The sequence below is a fragment of the Trachemys scripta genome, chromosome 4 (assembly GCF_013100865.1).
Source record: "Trachemys scripta elegans isolate TJP31775 chromosome 4, CAS_Tse_1.0, whole genome shotgun sequence".
NCBI classification, from domain to species: Eukaryota; Metazoa; Chordata; order Testudines; family Emydidae; genus Trachemys; species Trachemys scripta.
In genome coordinates, this window is record NC_048301.1 from 104,947,346 (window position 1) to 104,963,457 (window position 16,112).

General features: G+C 41.6%; 1 protein-coding gene across 8 annotated transcripts in view; it reads right to left on the bottom strand.

Annotated features, from left to right (window-relative positions):
• Window positions 1-16,112, bottom strand: part of SLC22A18 (solute carrier family 22 member 18) — a 123,980-nt gene that overhangs the window by 38,073 nt on the left and 69,795 nt on the right. For all 8 annotated transcript variants that reach the window (XM_034770249.1, XM_034770247.1, XM_034770253.1 and 5 more), the window contains one exon: window positions 810-925. In XM_034770249.1, the coding sequence (XP_034626140.1) occupies window positions 810-925 (116 nt within the window). The remainder of the gene's footprint in view (window positions 1-809; window positions 926-16,112) is intronic.

Here is a 16,112-nt window from a genome sequence, read left to right on the forward strand (position 1 = left end):
AATGCAAATTACCACAACTGGACCCAACCTTTCGAAGTTATGCCCTAAGGAGAAATCCATTTTCTGCTGATTACCTGTTTCCAGAGTCCCAAGGATACAGGCCCAAACCATATAAAGGAGCGAATCACAGATTCATGAGGGTTCTGGTTCTGCCCTTGTAACTACAGGAAAACCAGTGTTGGGTTTGAGGGATGGACTCCTACCAGAGTCCTTGTTGGGGTGAACTCTGGTAAGCTTATTAGTATGCGTGTAGAGTGTTATTATTTTAAGAATAAATGTGCTTACTTAGTGCCCTCATGACTGTGGGCAATTACACATTTTATAGCCTCTGAAGAGAAAGCAAAACAGACCGCTTAGGGAGCCTGCATGCTGGGGAATAGTCAGAGAACAGTGCAGCTTGGAAAAACACAGGTCAGGAGGGAGGGAGAGACATGGGTCTCCGCCCAAGCAGAGGGTGACAACTAAGGAGTCAGGGGACTCTGAAAGTGGGTGCCCTTGCTGGACTATGAGGGAGAAATCACAGGTGCCGTTGCCCTGAACTGTTCAAGCAGCCAAGTTGCACAGCAGATGATAATGGAACAAGCTTAGGCCTCTGGAAATCTGAGTTCAAGTAGTGAATGGGTCCCAAGTGAACACCAGTTAGATAGTTTCATCATCAACATCGCAAAAAAGCCTTCTCATTTGATACACGCTTGGCACCATGGGCAACGTCTTCTCAGATGAGGATGAGGGATCAGCACTCAGCATTTAAAACTGCCCAGATACATTCCTATAGTGATGAAAAGTTGCCAGAAAGGATAAACACTCACGCTGCTGCGTAGCTTGTCCTTCTGACTTTGGTTTGGTGTGAGCAGGGATACAGGTCATAACTATCATTGCACTTATGAGACTTGCCACTACTGCAAGATACGACGGAAAGTATGTGCTGTGAACAGAAAGAGCAATTAAGATATACATACAATGGACTCAATTACAAACGCTGTGATCATACAGTCACTTAAGCATGTGCCTAACTTTACTCATATGAATAATAGGAATAGTTCCAATGAAGTCATGGTGAGTAAGGCTATGCATGTGCTCAAGTGTTTTCGGGATTGAGGCCTTATATGAGTGCTCATGATCTGACCATTAATTCCTTCAAAGATGGATTTTACTGCAAACCATGTTACAGTAGTGTATTAATAACAGGCATTAACATGCGTCTGACGAAGTGGGTATTCACCCACGAAAGCTTATGCTCCAATACATCTGTTAGTCTTAAAGGTGCCACAGGACTCTGAGGCATTAACACAGTGTTTTTTTAATTTGTAAAGCTCAGAAAAAATTGCTTTCTTAGCAAAGCTGCTTAGAGATTCTCCAACGGAACAACTGAATTGTTAATTATGATCAACCCGTTCCCACAGTGGGCCAAATTCTGTCACCTTTATTAACATTGAGTAGTGCCTTATTCTGCAAGGAGCCCACCTGATTTCAGTGGGAATCCTCCAGGAGGAAGATCCTACTCAACAAGAGTAATAGTGGCAGAATCTAGTCCAATGAGTACACAGAAGCTTAGACACTAGATATGCAAAACCACTAGATAGGATCTATGTAAGATGACAAACTTAATTTTAAAAAAAACCCTCTTTTATCTTAGGGTAACCACTTTGTCACTCACTGACCAAAACAGGTATAGACTAGCACCTTTGATTGGTACCCTATCATCTCTTAAGATGCTCACAACCAAAAGGCTTCCAGTGAGTGAAATAAAGCAAAACTATTTCCCACCCAACCACCAATGATCCAAGTTATTGTTATTTTGAATCTGCCATATATTGCCAGGGCCAGAACTCACCACCATGCAGCCGGGGAACGGAGCCTGAAGCCCCGTGGCTGGAGCTTGCCACCTACCACTCCAGAGCTGAAGCCTGACCTCACTGCCCCTGAGAAGGTGGGGATCTCACTGGCTGCCTGCTCCTCCAGCTTTTGTGTCTCTGGGTGGGGGAGGGGCCGTTGCTTTGCCTCCCGCCCCCAATCATCACCCAGGAGGCTGTGGCCACAAGAAAAGCCCCTAGTGGCCGTACATGGCCACCATGGCCTCACTTGACAAACGCTTTAGACAGCTTTCTGTGGCTGGGGAAGGATAGCGTTGATTATTATCATTTTGAACTCAACAATACTTCTTAAGCTCCACTTAAGCTCTCAAAAGAGAAGGTGAAGAGGTGACCTGAGATTGATCTTTAAGTAACTTCGTAGGGAGTAGATTTCTAATACTAGAGGGCTCCTTAATCTATCAGACAAAGGCATAATAAGTGACTGGAAACTGAATCTAGATAAATTCAGGTTAGAAAGAAGGTGCTAAATTTTTAACAGTAAGAGTAATTAACCCCTGCAACAATTTGCCAAGGGACATGGTTGATTCTCCATGACTTGAAGTCTAAGTCAAAACTAGATGTCTTTCTAAAACATATGCTCTAACCCAACCACAAGATGTAGGCTTGATGTAAGAATTTCACCCAGTAATTCCAGGCCTGTGTCATACAGGTGGTCAGTGTCACTAGATGATCACCATGATCACTTCTGGCCTTAGAAACTAGGAAAACAGAGCTTAACTGATGCAATGGCATTGTGCTGGCCCTCTGAACAGGAGTGATTGTCACCCTAGATCACTTTTCAGGTTCTGTAATAGTCTACATAGACTTACACATGAATTGTACGAAATGAAACTCATCCATAGTAACTGGCCTATTCTGCAAACAGGCGCCAAAAGGACATGTGGTAGCTGTAATTTGCAAAACATGCCTTTTTATGAAGGTGTAGATAAGAGAGAGTGTTGATTGCCACCCTAATGCCTAGTTATTGCTGATGTCATGAGATATCAGTAATAACCATGAGCTCCCTCACAGAATAACAACGAGCCGTACTAATTGTATAAGTCTCAGGTCTCTTTCTAGACAGACAAAAGTGTGACCTGAATAATTCTGAGAGCTTGCAGTGTTATTATTAAAATTAAAATATGGGACAGTCAAGGATTTAAATGAATACATTGAGAACAACATCAAAGAACAAATTCTACATAGGCATTACTGTAGATAGCAACTGCACAAATAAAATAAATAGTTTAGTTCACTATTTATTAATTATATCAGCCTTAAACAACATCTTCATGTAAACAGATATACCACAGAGAGTTACAACTGACTTTATGATGTCAACCAGTTCTCCAGGACCACAAAAATCAATCATCTGCTGTGTTAAGATTTTAGCAAGAGATTTTATAAGATCCTGTTTGCCAATATTCCATTTTCAAGTTCCAAACAAGATTCAAGGCAGGTACCAGTCAGTAAAAATGGAGGATTTCCCTCTGAAAACCAAGTAAACAAAGTAGTAAACCAACTCCAGCACCAAATCTACCACCAATTCTTTGCCATGATGATGGGGTGAAACGCCCCCCCAAAACAAAAACAAACCCCGAGAGATCTTACACACCAGCATCCCCCACCCCTCAAAAAGTGACTTGCCTTAAGCAAACGAGTAAACGGAATTGTACAAGGCCAAACTCAATGATTTCAGAGTACTGTAGCAAAAACTGAAAACTCATTCAGGAAAATATAAAGCTCAGGAGTAAGATTATCCAAAACTATCTAAGTCACTAAGATGCCTCTGAAAATATCACCCTCAAACCATAACTTCTTTTTGGTACTTTAATTTTTAATTTCCCAGGTATCTTTGCCCTTTACACCATTCTTGTTGATAGCTACATTATTTTTTCTCATGTGGAGGGGATGGATTCCATAACTGTAGCTAACATATTTCTTTAGCGCATTACAATGCACTTCACATTATTTTTCTTATATAAGGTAAGCTTTTTTTTAAAAAAGAGGAAGTGAGTTCAGTGCCCATGAAGATCGACAGATCAAGAGATTGAACTCTTTATGTAATGTAGTTATATTGATTTTAGTTAATAAATCAACAGATTTCTAAATTTTCAGAAAATTCATTTTATAAGCACTGTAATTTTGGGGAGGATAGGCTGCATTCTTCATACATAACATGAACTCAACACTGACTATGGAGCCATGACAGGTACCTCCAGCATTAGATATACTGAAAAAGATCAGCTTTGCAAGCTTCCCCTACCCACACCATTAATGCAACCCTGACCCAAAGGAACCTGGTGATGACTTCTAGAGGAGAAAGGAGCAGAGCAGTCTCAGAGCCCATTCGACCTTTGGCTTCTCCAATGAAGCCAACAACAGTGATGCCAGTTGTAGTGATTGGGCATTAGAAGCCAGGCTGCGATCCACAAACTCATTTCACATAAGTCACAAAACAGCCATCAGATAACTACCTACCATTTTTACCAGTCTGGGTGGTCTTTAAACTGGTGACCCAGATATGAAAGACTTAGGAATTAGGTAACAAGATACTTAAGTGCCTAAATTTAAGCACTTAAATAAGTGGGCTAATTTTTTGACGTACTATGAATCTATTGATCTCATTGAGAACTGCAGCTGTTCCATACTTCTGAAAAGTTAGGCCCCTTATTTAGGGGCCTCAATAGGGATTTGGGTGCCTAAATCCACACATTTGAAAAAGCTGGGGATAGTTCCTTTCACCAGTGTTTTGTACCCTCAGAATCAGAGTTGACATTTCAGCTCCAAACAGCTTATTCTCTGGGGTTCTGATCCCGCTCTACAGAAGTCAATGGAAGTTTTGCCACTGACTTCAGTGTAGCTGGATTGGGTTATTTCAATTTACCTTGACTCTATTCCTATATGAAAACATTCCAATGAGCACACTGTAAATATGTGGGCTGATACAATAGATAGTTTAGACCAGGGATCAGCAAGATTTTTCAGAACTGGACCTCATTTTAACAGAGGGATTGTCTGCCAGGCCACTTCCCCTTCCATTCCATGATCGCACAGTCTCTCTCTCCTTCCCATTCACAATCCAATAGCATGCCTGTGTCAACTTCCGCAATTGTTTTAATGGAAAAATGAGACCAGGAATATAATGTATTTATAGCTGTGTTTTGTTGCAATTTAATAACTGGAGATAAATTTGAGAACAGCACCATGTGACATGCCAGCGCTCCATGGACCATCCAGGGCCCATTTTGGGTACCTCTGGATCAAAAAGATAAACATGAATGACAGCTCTTTGTGGCCAGAACGCTGGGTCTGCTCAGAACAACTATGAAAATAAGAAACAAAACACAAGGTAAAGTTCTGGCAGTAGCCTTAGATTTTTCCAGAATGAATTTTTCGGCTCGTCGGTAAATTCGGCACTTGGTGGGTGTTCTGCATTTCAATCAAGCCTTTGACTTGGAAGGGAAACGGTCACAGGATGGCATTTGCTGTGTACTCAGGGAAGTAAATATTGACACCTTTCTCAGCTTCCCCAGCCACCTGGCACAGTTTTCATTCCCGTGAAAGGTTCCATTCTCTCTTAGGAGTGCAAGGGTAACGACTGCTATTTCATTGTGCTTGAACATTTTGCGATGACTGGGGGAAGAGTTAACTCAGTGGTTTGAGCATTGGCCTGCTAAACCCAGGATTGTGAGTTCAATCCTTGAGGGGGCCATTTAGGGAACTGGGGTAAAAATCTGTCTGGGGATTGGTCCTGCTTTGAGCAGGGGGTTGGACTAGATGACCTCCTGAGGTCCCTTCCAACCCTGATCTTCTATGACTCTATGATTGCTCTGTGGATTATGTAGGTGAAGACTGGAGGCAGCAGAGCAGATTATGGAAATACCACTCTACCAAGACATACCTAACTATTTACACTGCTATGTGACAAGGCAGAGTGTGAAACAGACCATGCATATTGGGTGTGTACAATAATTCCTGGAAGCATTGTACATAAAACCCATGGGACTGAACTGACAAATAGTCTTTGCAAACATACCAGGACTGAAGTCCTGGGGTCAAATTGTATGTTGGCAGAAATGGGCAAAATTCCACTGAATAGTGCGCATTTACACCAGCAGATAATTTGGCCCCTGGAATTAAACAACACATGTTAGGTAAGTAATTAAGATGCAATTACTATTATTTGTAGACTAAGACTATGCTTTATAATTTTTTTGTTGGCTATGACCTGACGCTCACCCTGTGAGGGTAAAAATCCTGTAGAAAAGAGCCCTATATTGGTAAAGGATAGACTAGATGTTCCAGTAAGTCTTTTTCACCTCTGTTTTCTGTAATTTTATGAAGTTTCTAGCTGCCTTTGGAGACTTGATTCTTCCTGGCCATTTGCAAATAACCTAGTGAAAGTCTCAGCGCCCGTCTCTGCACCCTTGATCCGTTGTGGGTCACCTGTCGGAAGCTTTGGGGACAGGCGGTTTTAGCAAGCTCCTTGAGGAATGGTGACTGAGTCAGGGAAGCCTTTTCCCTCCACTTCAGCTACATCATGCTGTGAAAAACTCAGACAGATATTACAAGCCCTATTGGCCTACCAGTTTGAAGTGTTCTGGACTTGAAGTTCTGGAGTTGGGCCTGCGAGGAACAGAGGACACATTCTCTCCTTCATGAACCTCCCCAGGAGAAGGTGGGAGGCCTGCAGCCATCAGTGGAGTCTCTGTCCAGTGACTGGACTCATTGAACATTTGCCCCTTATGTTACCGCTGCCTACATTTGAGCCAGGAGGATTCTTGAGATTTGCATGATGAGTTCTACCAGGTCAGCTCAAAAGATGCCTCACCCTGGTTGAGTCAACAGGAGCAGTGCTGAGCTGGTCTCAACTGGAACAATGCTTACTGAGGGGGCTTGAAGGCCAACAGTCCATAAAACAATGGTTACAGTGCAACAAAACCCGTCTTCTTTCTTGCCTGAGACAGGCAGGCATTTTGATCTCAAATGCACTATTTTCCCTCCTCTGCTATATCTGCAACTGCGAGAGAGGAGGAGGAGGAGGAGGACGGAAAGGAGAACCTTCTGGAAAGAGACTCCCCAAAATGTCTGAATACATCCCCACCAGTTCCTCCTCCATCTGACGCAGCGCTCTGTGTTTAGAAACCAGATCCATCAAGTCCTATCCTGTCTTTGCAGTATCCTACATGGATTCTGGGTTGGAATCCTACATCAGAACCTGGGATGACGTCTTTTAATAAACTGCAGTGCCTGATTCATAATAATTTCAACATGGGGTTAGAGGTGGGTGTGAGGTACCAGGCATACGCTGCGAGGCCATGCAGTAACTAACTGGGGGGGAAGAGCCTTTACAAGGCACGTACAACACACTGTTTATATTTTGTGTAAACCACTGAAGCTAAGTCAGCCTGCTGTAAACATTTATATTACATGACTAGTTTCGCAGCCTGGGGCAGTTCATAATGCGCCACAGGCGGGAGGAAATGGTTTTCCATCTGGAAGGCCTGTCCTTATACAAGCTTGAAAACAGAAGTGACGACTGTATGTACTATCAAGGAGCAATGTCATGGTAAAAGGATTAAACGCAAAAGAAAATATTATCAATCAATGCTGGATGAAAACGGTTGAATTCCTTCCCATCTAATGCCTCAGCAGCATCTGTAAACATTTTAAGATAACAGTAACTCCTAAAATACACCGAGTTTCCGGGATGATGCAGTGAAGGGCATGTACTGTACGCTATCCCTCAAGGAATCAAATGGATTGTAGACTAAAGTTTAGTCTTTCCCTTTCAATAGCTTCAACATCAAAAATATGTCGATGAGGAAAGCATGCATGTTGTTCACTGAAGACTGGTCCGTGTAAAGTAAGGTAAATTCAGTCACTTTCTGCTTAGTATTCCAGCAGTTGCTCCTGGCTCTGAATACAAAGTGCTGTGGATAATCTGTGTATTATTAATAGTAGTCATAGTTCATTTCTTTGTAGAAGGTTGCCATTCCCATTTATCATTTCAGGATTCAGTGATCAAGGCATGTCTCTCCAGAAAATGGAATTGTTTTTATTCTTTCCTTTTTTCTTAATAAAGTCAAAGCTGAGTGTGGAAAAAGTACAAATTGTTTTTTAGTGACTCACTCCTACTTCAAAACAATGCTGAATAAAGCTCGCATTCATGACAGCTCCAAATTCCTTGAAGTGCTCTAAGAAGACTTAACTACTCCTTTGATTGTGTTCCAACACTATCTGCTCAAACACTTAAGCCTTGAGCAAGGGGACAGCTGTAGGTGAAAGAATTTTCTCTTCTTTTTCTCAAATCCACTCTGCTAAAAGCCAAGAGAAAAAAACACTGTAACAATGTCACAATTTCATCATTTTCCAAGTAATATGCCAGTGTTCTTTGCAAAACAGAGGGGACGGACCAGCCCTTCATTAATGGAAGACCCAGCATATGCCTAATGACTCCATGATCAGTGAAAACTACAGTAACTAGCATGTGTGGAGGATGAGAAACTAAGGCTTAATTCAAGAGGATGTTATTTTAGCTACCCTGCCAATCTTTGGTCCATGTAGCTCAACTTTAACCTGAAAGATCAGACCAGTAGTGCTAAAATTCCTGTGACAGACAAATGAACTGACAAAAAGTGTCACCAAAGCCTAAACCCAAAGCCCCAATTTTTTGTTAAGGGGGGAAAAAATGCAGTTGGCCTCTTTTTGTTTTTAAAAATTTCACCCAATGTCTGGGACTATCATGTAAATATATTGTTACAGCGTGGCTTCTGCACACAGGGATGGTGGGGGCAAGGGGAAAACCAATCTGGCTGCCAGAAAGATTCATACTAATGTGTGCGTACAGGTCAGCCAGTTGCACTCACACCACTTTTATTCATGCTTCTCTACCGGCCAACTTTTCCCCTTAGGTGGGATTATGCAGTGGAAATTCTGACACCCCGACTTGGCTGTCCCCACGGGGAGAATTTCACGCAAAAGCAAGACTAGAAAATGGCACGTGTTCTCCTCCTGACCTCCCCGCCTAAGCAAATGCTCCTGTTAGAATGGCATGCTGACAGAGTGGGGATTAATGCTAGTTAAAGCAGCATTAAATCCCATGCAGAGCCTTGGGGGGGGGGGGGGGCTTGCTACAGGGATCTTCCTTCTAACTCACATTACAAAGTTGTGGTGGTGGACCGGTCACAAAGGCAGGGGACATTTAACTGCCCCCTTCTAATGGCCTTACCCCCACTGCATCATTGCAGCCCACTTTTCAGATGTTGCCCAAGAGTAGGGTTCCTTTGATTTTTCATCACAACTCCTCCATAGACATGTCCCCGTTAGCTCTCTCAGCCACATGCGCTATATTTGAACTCCAATCCAGAGTTACAATGCATAGCTCTGCCCAGTCATAAGAAGCAGGAGGGAATGATGGGATTTGTTAATTCCTCCTCACCTGATGTGACTAGAAAATATTTACAGCATGTCAATTTGGCACATTTGTTCTTCTGTTGAAGAACAAAACAAAACAAAACAGAAGAGGGCTGTTGGCTTGGGGCATTTGTGGATTTCACCTTGAGTGAATGGAGTAAAAGCCTTTTCATTGCACCTGAAGAGAACTAGATCACTTCCAAGACTGGCTCTGATTAAATCTAGCACCCACCCATATACCACGAGCTACCCACAGTCCTCAGGTGAATATCTACACAATTGCTTATTTCCGGTGGCAGCCCTATTCTGGCTCACTCGGGATATTTATTTGACCGAAAGACAGCCTGTGTCATTTTGCAGTCGCCATTTGTTCATAACCCTAGACAATCTGACACTGTTATTAACAGTAGCGACCAAAGGCCCAGATCAGGATCAAGGCCCCATTATGCTATGCACTGAATCAACACAGAGGTAGACATGAGCCTTGACCAAGAGTCTTAAAATCTAAGATTGGCAGCCTCTGTTCACAAGAAGCCTAGACCTGGAACAGAATGGGTGTTACAGATCAGCACTGTAGTGCGCTGGGTGTAGGGGAAGAGACAGGATTCGAACACTGGATGCTGCAAGTTAGAACTGGAACAACACAGGGCACTAGATCACAACTAAGGTGTATCAACAGGGCTGTATTCTTAGCTGCCCTCAAGGGCAGCTTTAAGTGTCCTTTGTGCTGTTAGCACAAAAGGGTCTTAGCGTGGGCCAAGATTGGGTCCATTGTGTCTGAGTGACTATACGGAACATTATATTTCAGTACAGGATATTAAATTAATACACTGGCACTTGCATAGGGCCTTTCATCAGAGGCTCTCCCTACGTGGAGGATACACAGTATGAATTGATATGAACGGCTGAGTATCTTTGGGGTGGCGTGGTAGCGAGGCTGCATGCCTTCCACAAGCATTTGCTAGAAAGGAAATCAAAACAATAAAAAGAGGTTGAGATAATTGGTTTCTTCTGAAGCAAAAAGCCTGAGTATAACACATCCTCTGCTTCTCTGCCAAATGAATGAAATATTTGTGGCATGCTTGGGAGAATGCAATTCCCCAAGGCAGCTGAGAGCAGCGTGTCTTTGCCAATCCATTTACTGCTTGAATCCAAAGCAGGGCTCTTCAGAGGAACTCTGCTAATTGCAGGAAGAGGCATATCAGTTACACTTGAATAAGATGTGGGTGGATTGCACATTTTGCCCATAATCCAGTGTCATTAATCTTGAGTGTCAATTATTTTCATGCACACTGCACTGGTAAAAGACCACATTTCAGAAAATGATACTTTGCTAATTCAAAGCTGGCGCTTGCCTGTGTTATTTTCCTGCTGGTGTGTCTTAGGCAGTTCCGCTTGTTTCTTTATCTGTGCACAGAAGAACACCTGCACATTTAAATTCATTTACAACAAACGGAAGAATAAACTTCCCTCCCTAAGACATTTTACCCAGCTGGCTGACCGAAGGCCTCCCTCTACTCTCAGTTATATCTGCTTGCTTCATCCTTCATGTATGGAAGAGGGAGAGACCAAGCAAGGACCAAAGCAGGCTGGTCTTGTGGTTAAGACACTGAATAGGGGACTCAACATCTGGGTTCAATTCCCAAGTCTGCCACAGGCTTCTTGTGTGACTTTAGGCAAGTCACTCAGTCTCTCTGGATACGTCCCCACAGGGATAAAAGACCAGCCGCAGCTGACTCAGACTTGCGGAAGCTTGGGCTGTGGGACTAAAAAATCTGTGTAAACATTCACAGGGTCCTGGAACTCAGGCTCCAGCCCAAGCCTGAATATCTACACAGTGATTTTTCAGCCCCAGAGCCAGAGCCCCATGAGCCTGAGTCAGCTGACTTGGGCTAGCTGTGGGCTTACCATCACTGTGTAGACGTAGCCTCTTTGTTCCGGTTAAACGGAGTGTTTCTATACTCCCACCCTTTGTTTGTCTTGTCCATTCACACTGTAGGCTTTTGGGATATGGGTTTCTTAAGTGTTTATACAGTGCCTAACACAATGGGTCCCTCTGCTTGGTGGTTCTGTAGATGCTACAATGAACAATAATAATGTTGATGTCAAAATACGACCTGATGCATTCCAAGGTAATATATATTGATCTGGAATTCTAACTTTGATTATTTTTACTCTCCAACTCTTACAATTATTAACATTCAAATTCCCGGTGCATCTTTCCCTGCAGACATTTTATTTGTATTAATAAACTGTACCTGTGTCACGCTGTGTGCAACCAGAAAATCCAACACAGTTGTTGTGTCACCTCAGGTGACGCTTTTGGCTCAATTCATAGAGAGACTGCAAGGCTTAACTGGTCAGTATTTATAATGTGCTTTGAGATCATTAGATGCTATAGAAATGCAAATTATTACTACTATTTAGCTATACATATTTTATATGCAGGAACATTTCTGACTGGAATGGTTTGTCATATTATCTGTGTGATGTCAGTTCCATAGTGGATGGTACAGCTTGCAAATATGGAGAGATTTTTTTATTATTATGTAACAATCTCACAAACTATTCTCACAAGTTAGCCATATGGCACATTATTCAGATAGTCTGGGTGTGCCATTGTGTAAGCACTCCCACGTACTGCCTGGTTAGAAGGTAAGCTATCACTTATCCAGTGACTCAGAACCAAACACATAATGATTAATTATGTTACAACATGTCTGACTTCATAAAATGCTGTAAATGGTAAAAGAACAACTAATGAGGTCAAACTTTTGTTAACCATCACAGATCTTGTAAAAGTAATGTGCTTCAGAGAAAGGGTTCTTACTGACTAGTAATATCAACAGGGCAGGAAACTGGTTGAGTGTTTGCTACAATGATTTGGACTATACATTCAGTACAAAGCAAGATGCAGCTCACAATAAGGGTATGGATTTTACACCAGCTAAATCAACCTGAGACATAGATTATCCTACATCTACCTACTGCAGGATTTCTTGACCTTTACTCTGCAGTATCTGATAATGGTCCTTTCTGTTAACAAGATACCAGACTAGATAGACCCCCAAGTCTGATTCAATATGGCAGTTCCCATGTTCTTACGTAAAATTAGGCGCTCTTCCCCTACCATAGACCCCCAAGGCTAATAAAGGTACACAGTGAAGCCACTGCATGTCCCTCTTTGAATCTGCTCTCTCAGCAGGACTCCATTCAAGTGAATAAAATTTCCCGACTATGTTTTCTCTTAAAAAAGGAACAAAATCAGTGTACTTTACACTAAAATAGATATCGGAATATAAAATGCTAGTGGAGACAAGGCACAGGTAGTTTTACCTTGATGTAGTTAGTTGACGTCATTCTTATACCCCCCCACACTTGGGGATGACCTCAATCAGCTACATCAAGTAAAACTATCAGTGCCTTGTCTCTATTAGGATTTTGCAGTGAGATTGTTAACTTGTTATAAAAAACCTTTTGTGCAGCAAAAACATAGCTTTAGAAGTATTTTCAGCAGGTGACTCCATTTCAGTTTTACCTCAGAAGCAGGCATTTGCATAAGAAGAGTGAGTCATTTAATTTAAACAAGCAGAAGAGAACAACCGTTAATTGAGGTGCAAGGTTTGCCTGCTTGGACAGGTTCTTTATGTTCTAGCCACAAGGGTCCCTTCTGTTACTACCCTGTTTCCCCGAAAATAAGACATCCTCCGAAAATAAGGCCTACTTACAGTTTTGCCTCTCGTTGTAATATAAGGCATCCCCCCGATAATAAGACCTCCCCGATAATAAGGCATCCACCGATAATAAGGCATTTTTCATTTCTGAAAAATAAGACATCCCCTGAAAATAAGACCTAGCGCATCTTTGGGAGCAAAAATTAATATAAGACACTGTCTTATTTTCGGGGAAACAGGGTATATTTACAGAGCTTTTCCAATTAGGTATTTTGTTTGTCTGATTCCATGGTGATGATGGCTACTGCATGTGAAATACATTCAAAAACCATATGGTTCTGCATTTGATATTTGTGAGTTTAGCCAACTGGCAATTCAGCATTACTTTTTCCCCAGTTGGTAGCATAAACACTCTCTATTTAATGAAAGACTAAGAACCTCAAACAGAATCTATTCCTTTTTGCCATCTTATTACCATAGTAAAACAATGAAATTAGATAGACAGACAGACTGACTATTAATTAAGCACAGTTAACGCACACAATTAACGCAAAACAGATTAACTAGATTTTAAAAATAGTCATGACTAATCACAGTTTTAATTGCTTCATACAAGTCCACTCAGTCCTACTTCTTGTTTGTCTTAGCGATGGACTGAACAAAATTATTTACATTCACGAGAGATAATGCTGCCTGCTTCTTATTTACAATGTCACCTGAAAGTGCAAGCTGCTGTTGTAGCTGGTGTTGCAAAGTATTTATGTGCCAAATATGCTAAATATTCATAGGCCCCTTCATGCTTTGTCCTATAGGCTCTACAGTTATACACGGTTTTGTTTTTGAGTGCAGCTATGTAAAAAAATAATAATAATTCTACATTTGTAAGTTGCACTTTCCCAATAAAGAGACTGCACTACAGTACTTGTATGAGGTGAATTGAAAAATACTATTTCTTTTCTTTATCTTTTTATAGTGCAAATATTTGTAATAAAAATAATAATATAAAGTGAGCACTGTACACTTTGTATTCTGTGTTGTAACTGAAATCAATATATTTGACAATGTAGAAAAACCATCCAAAAATATTTATAATACATTTAAATTGTTATTCTATTATTGTTTAACAGTGCGATTAAAACTGTGATTATTGTGACTTTTTAAAAAATCTTGTGATTAATTGTGATTTTTTAAATCGTTTGACAGCACACACACACACACACACACACTGAAGTTACCTTGTACATCTTATAGGGGTCAGTTGAGAAGAGATTTAGCAAAGTCCACAGCAATCAAAGGTGTTATTCCAGAATTGCTGCATGTTGTTGCCGTATTTTTAAGTGTATTTCAGTGCTACCATGGAAACTAAAATCCTCTAGGCACAGAACAAACGCAAAGTGGGCAATGGCATTACAATCTTTCCTTCAATCATACCACCAATGCACCTTAACTCTCAGCTGGAGGTACAATTTCTAGGGGGAAAGAGGCTCACTCATTCTCTGTAGCCTATTAAATTCTTGACCCTTCTATGGAGACAACCCCATCAAGGACACCACTTAATATAATTTGCATTATGCCGTACTACTACATACACTAGGACTTGTCAGTCTTTTTCATCTTAATAGAGAGATCGCCTCATGGACAACCTCCCCTCCCATTCTGAAGAGCTACCTCCTATCCCATTCACGATCAAATGACTTTCCCATGGCAATGACAATTGCTTATATGGAAAAATGTTTGCAAAGTATTTTTTATTGTTTCTAACTGTAATTTAGCAGCTGGAAAAAAGGAGGGGTGAGCACTATGTGACCACCCTGTTCTCCACCCAGCACAGTTTGGAAGCTTCTAATGGACATATCTATAGGGTCCACGATCTTCTTGTCTTACCTTGGGCAGACAGAGAGAACAATTGATGAGCATCTTTATAATAGCTTGTAACATATTTGAAGTACCTGAGCACATCTCAACCTTTCATGTCTTTATCCTCACAGCAGTCCTGTGAAGTAGAAAGTGCTATTATTCCCCATTTTACAGATAGGGAATTGAGGCACAAAGAGGCTAAGTAATTTGCCCAAGGTCACACAGGAAGTCTCTAGGTCTACAAAGTCCTAGGCTAGTGCCCTAACCTGCCTTCCTCTCTGTTCCTTTCTTCCCTTCATTAAAATCCATTTTAGACTCTGACCCAGCCACAAAGCTAATGAGATATACGGGCAGTGCACGCATTTAATGGTTAAAACCTTGTAACACATTTGTAATGTGAAGTCTGCAGGAGGCAGTTAAGGGGAGTCATTCTTAATAAGGCTCCCCTTGCAGAGTTCCTCATTCATTCTCTTAGGGGTGGGTTGAAGAATGAGCTTTGAGGCCTGCTCACAAATCTAAAATGATCCCAAGGAAACCATATGGACCCATGGAATCAGTTGGAGGTTCTGTGTCCCTGCATCTCACAATTCTCTGCTTCCTGCCTGAGCTAGTCCTACAAATATTAAGTGGATGTGCTAAAACTGCCTTAGGACCCTCTCCAGTCCTGATGAACACTGCTCCTCCCATGCATTTCTGGGAGACAAGGAATCACCATGATCAGAAGACACTGTGTGCGAGAGGCTCAGCACCTTAAAGGACCCAGCCTGAAGTCAACTGGAGTTGAGGGTGCTCAAATACTTTACAAGATCTGGTGCTGTGTCAGCAGACTAGATGTCCTATTGGGAAGGAGCCACAAAATGGCAGCTCCTCATGGTAGACACTGGAGTCATATACAGTGGGTGTGATATTAATTAGTGTAAGGAAGGTACTAGAACTTATCCCAGCAGTTCTATTAATAAATCATCAGTTAGCAGCAGAAGACGAGGTGTTTAGAAGAAAGGTACAATGGCATAAGTTTAATATCAACGAGTTTCTCTCTAGATTTAATCATAGCTAGTATTTAAACCAGCTTCAGACAAAGGCGGTTTTGTACAAACCAAACATCAATTAAATGAAAACAAACATCATTTCCAGATACGGGGGACAAGCTCTATATTTTAGATTGCCTTAAAGCAAAATGCCACAGCATTTGGAGCAACAAGTTACACAATAAGCTATTTTTCCGTTGCTTTAAGTTAGTGTGATGTTTGCATTGAATTCACTTCATAGATCTATTGCTTGTTAAGTGGAAACACTATAAAAATGAGAC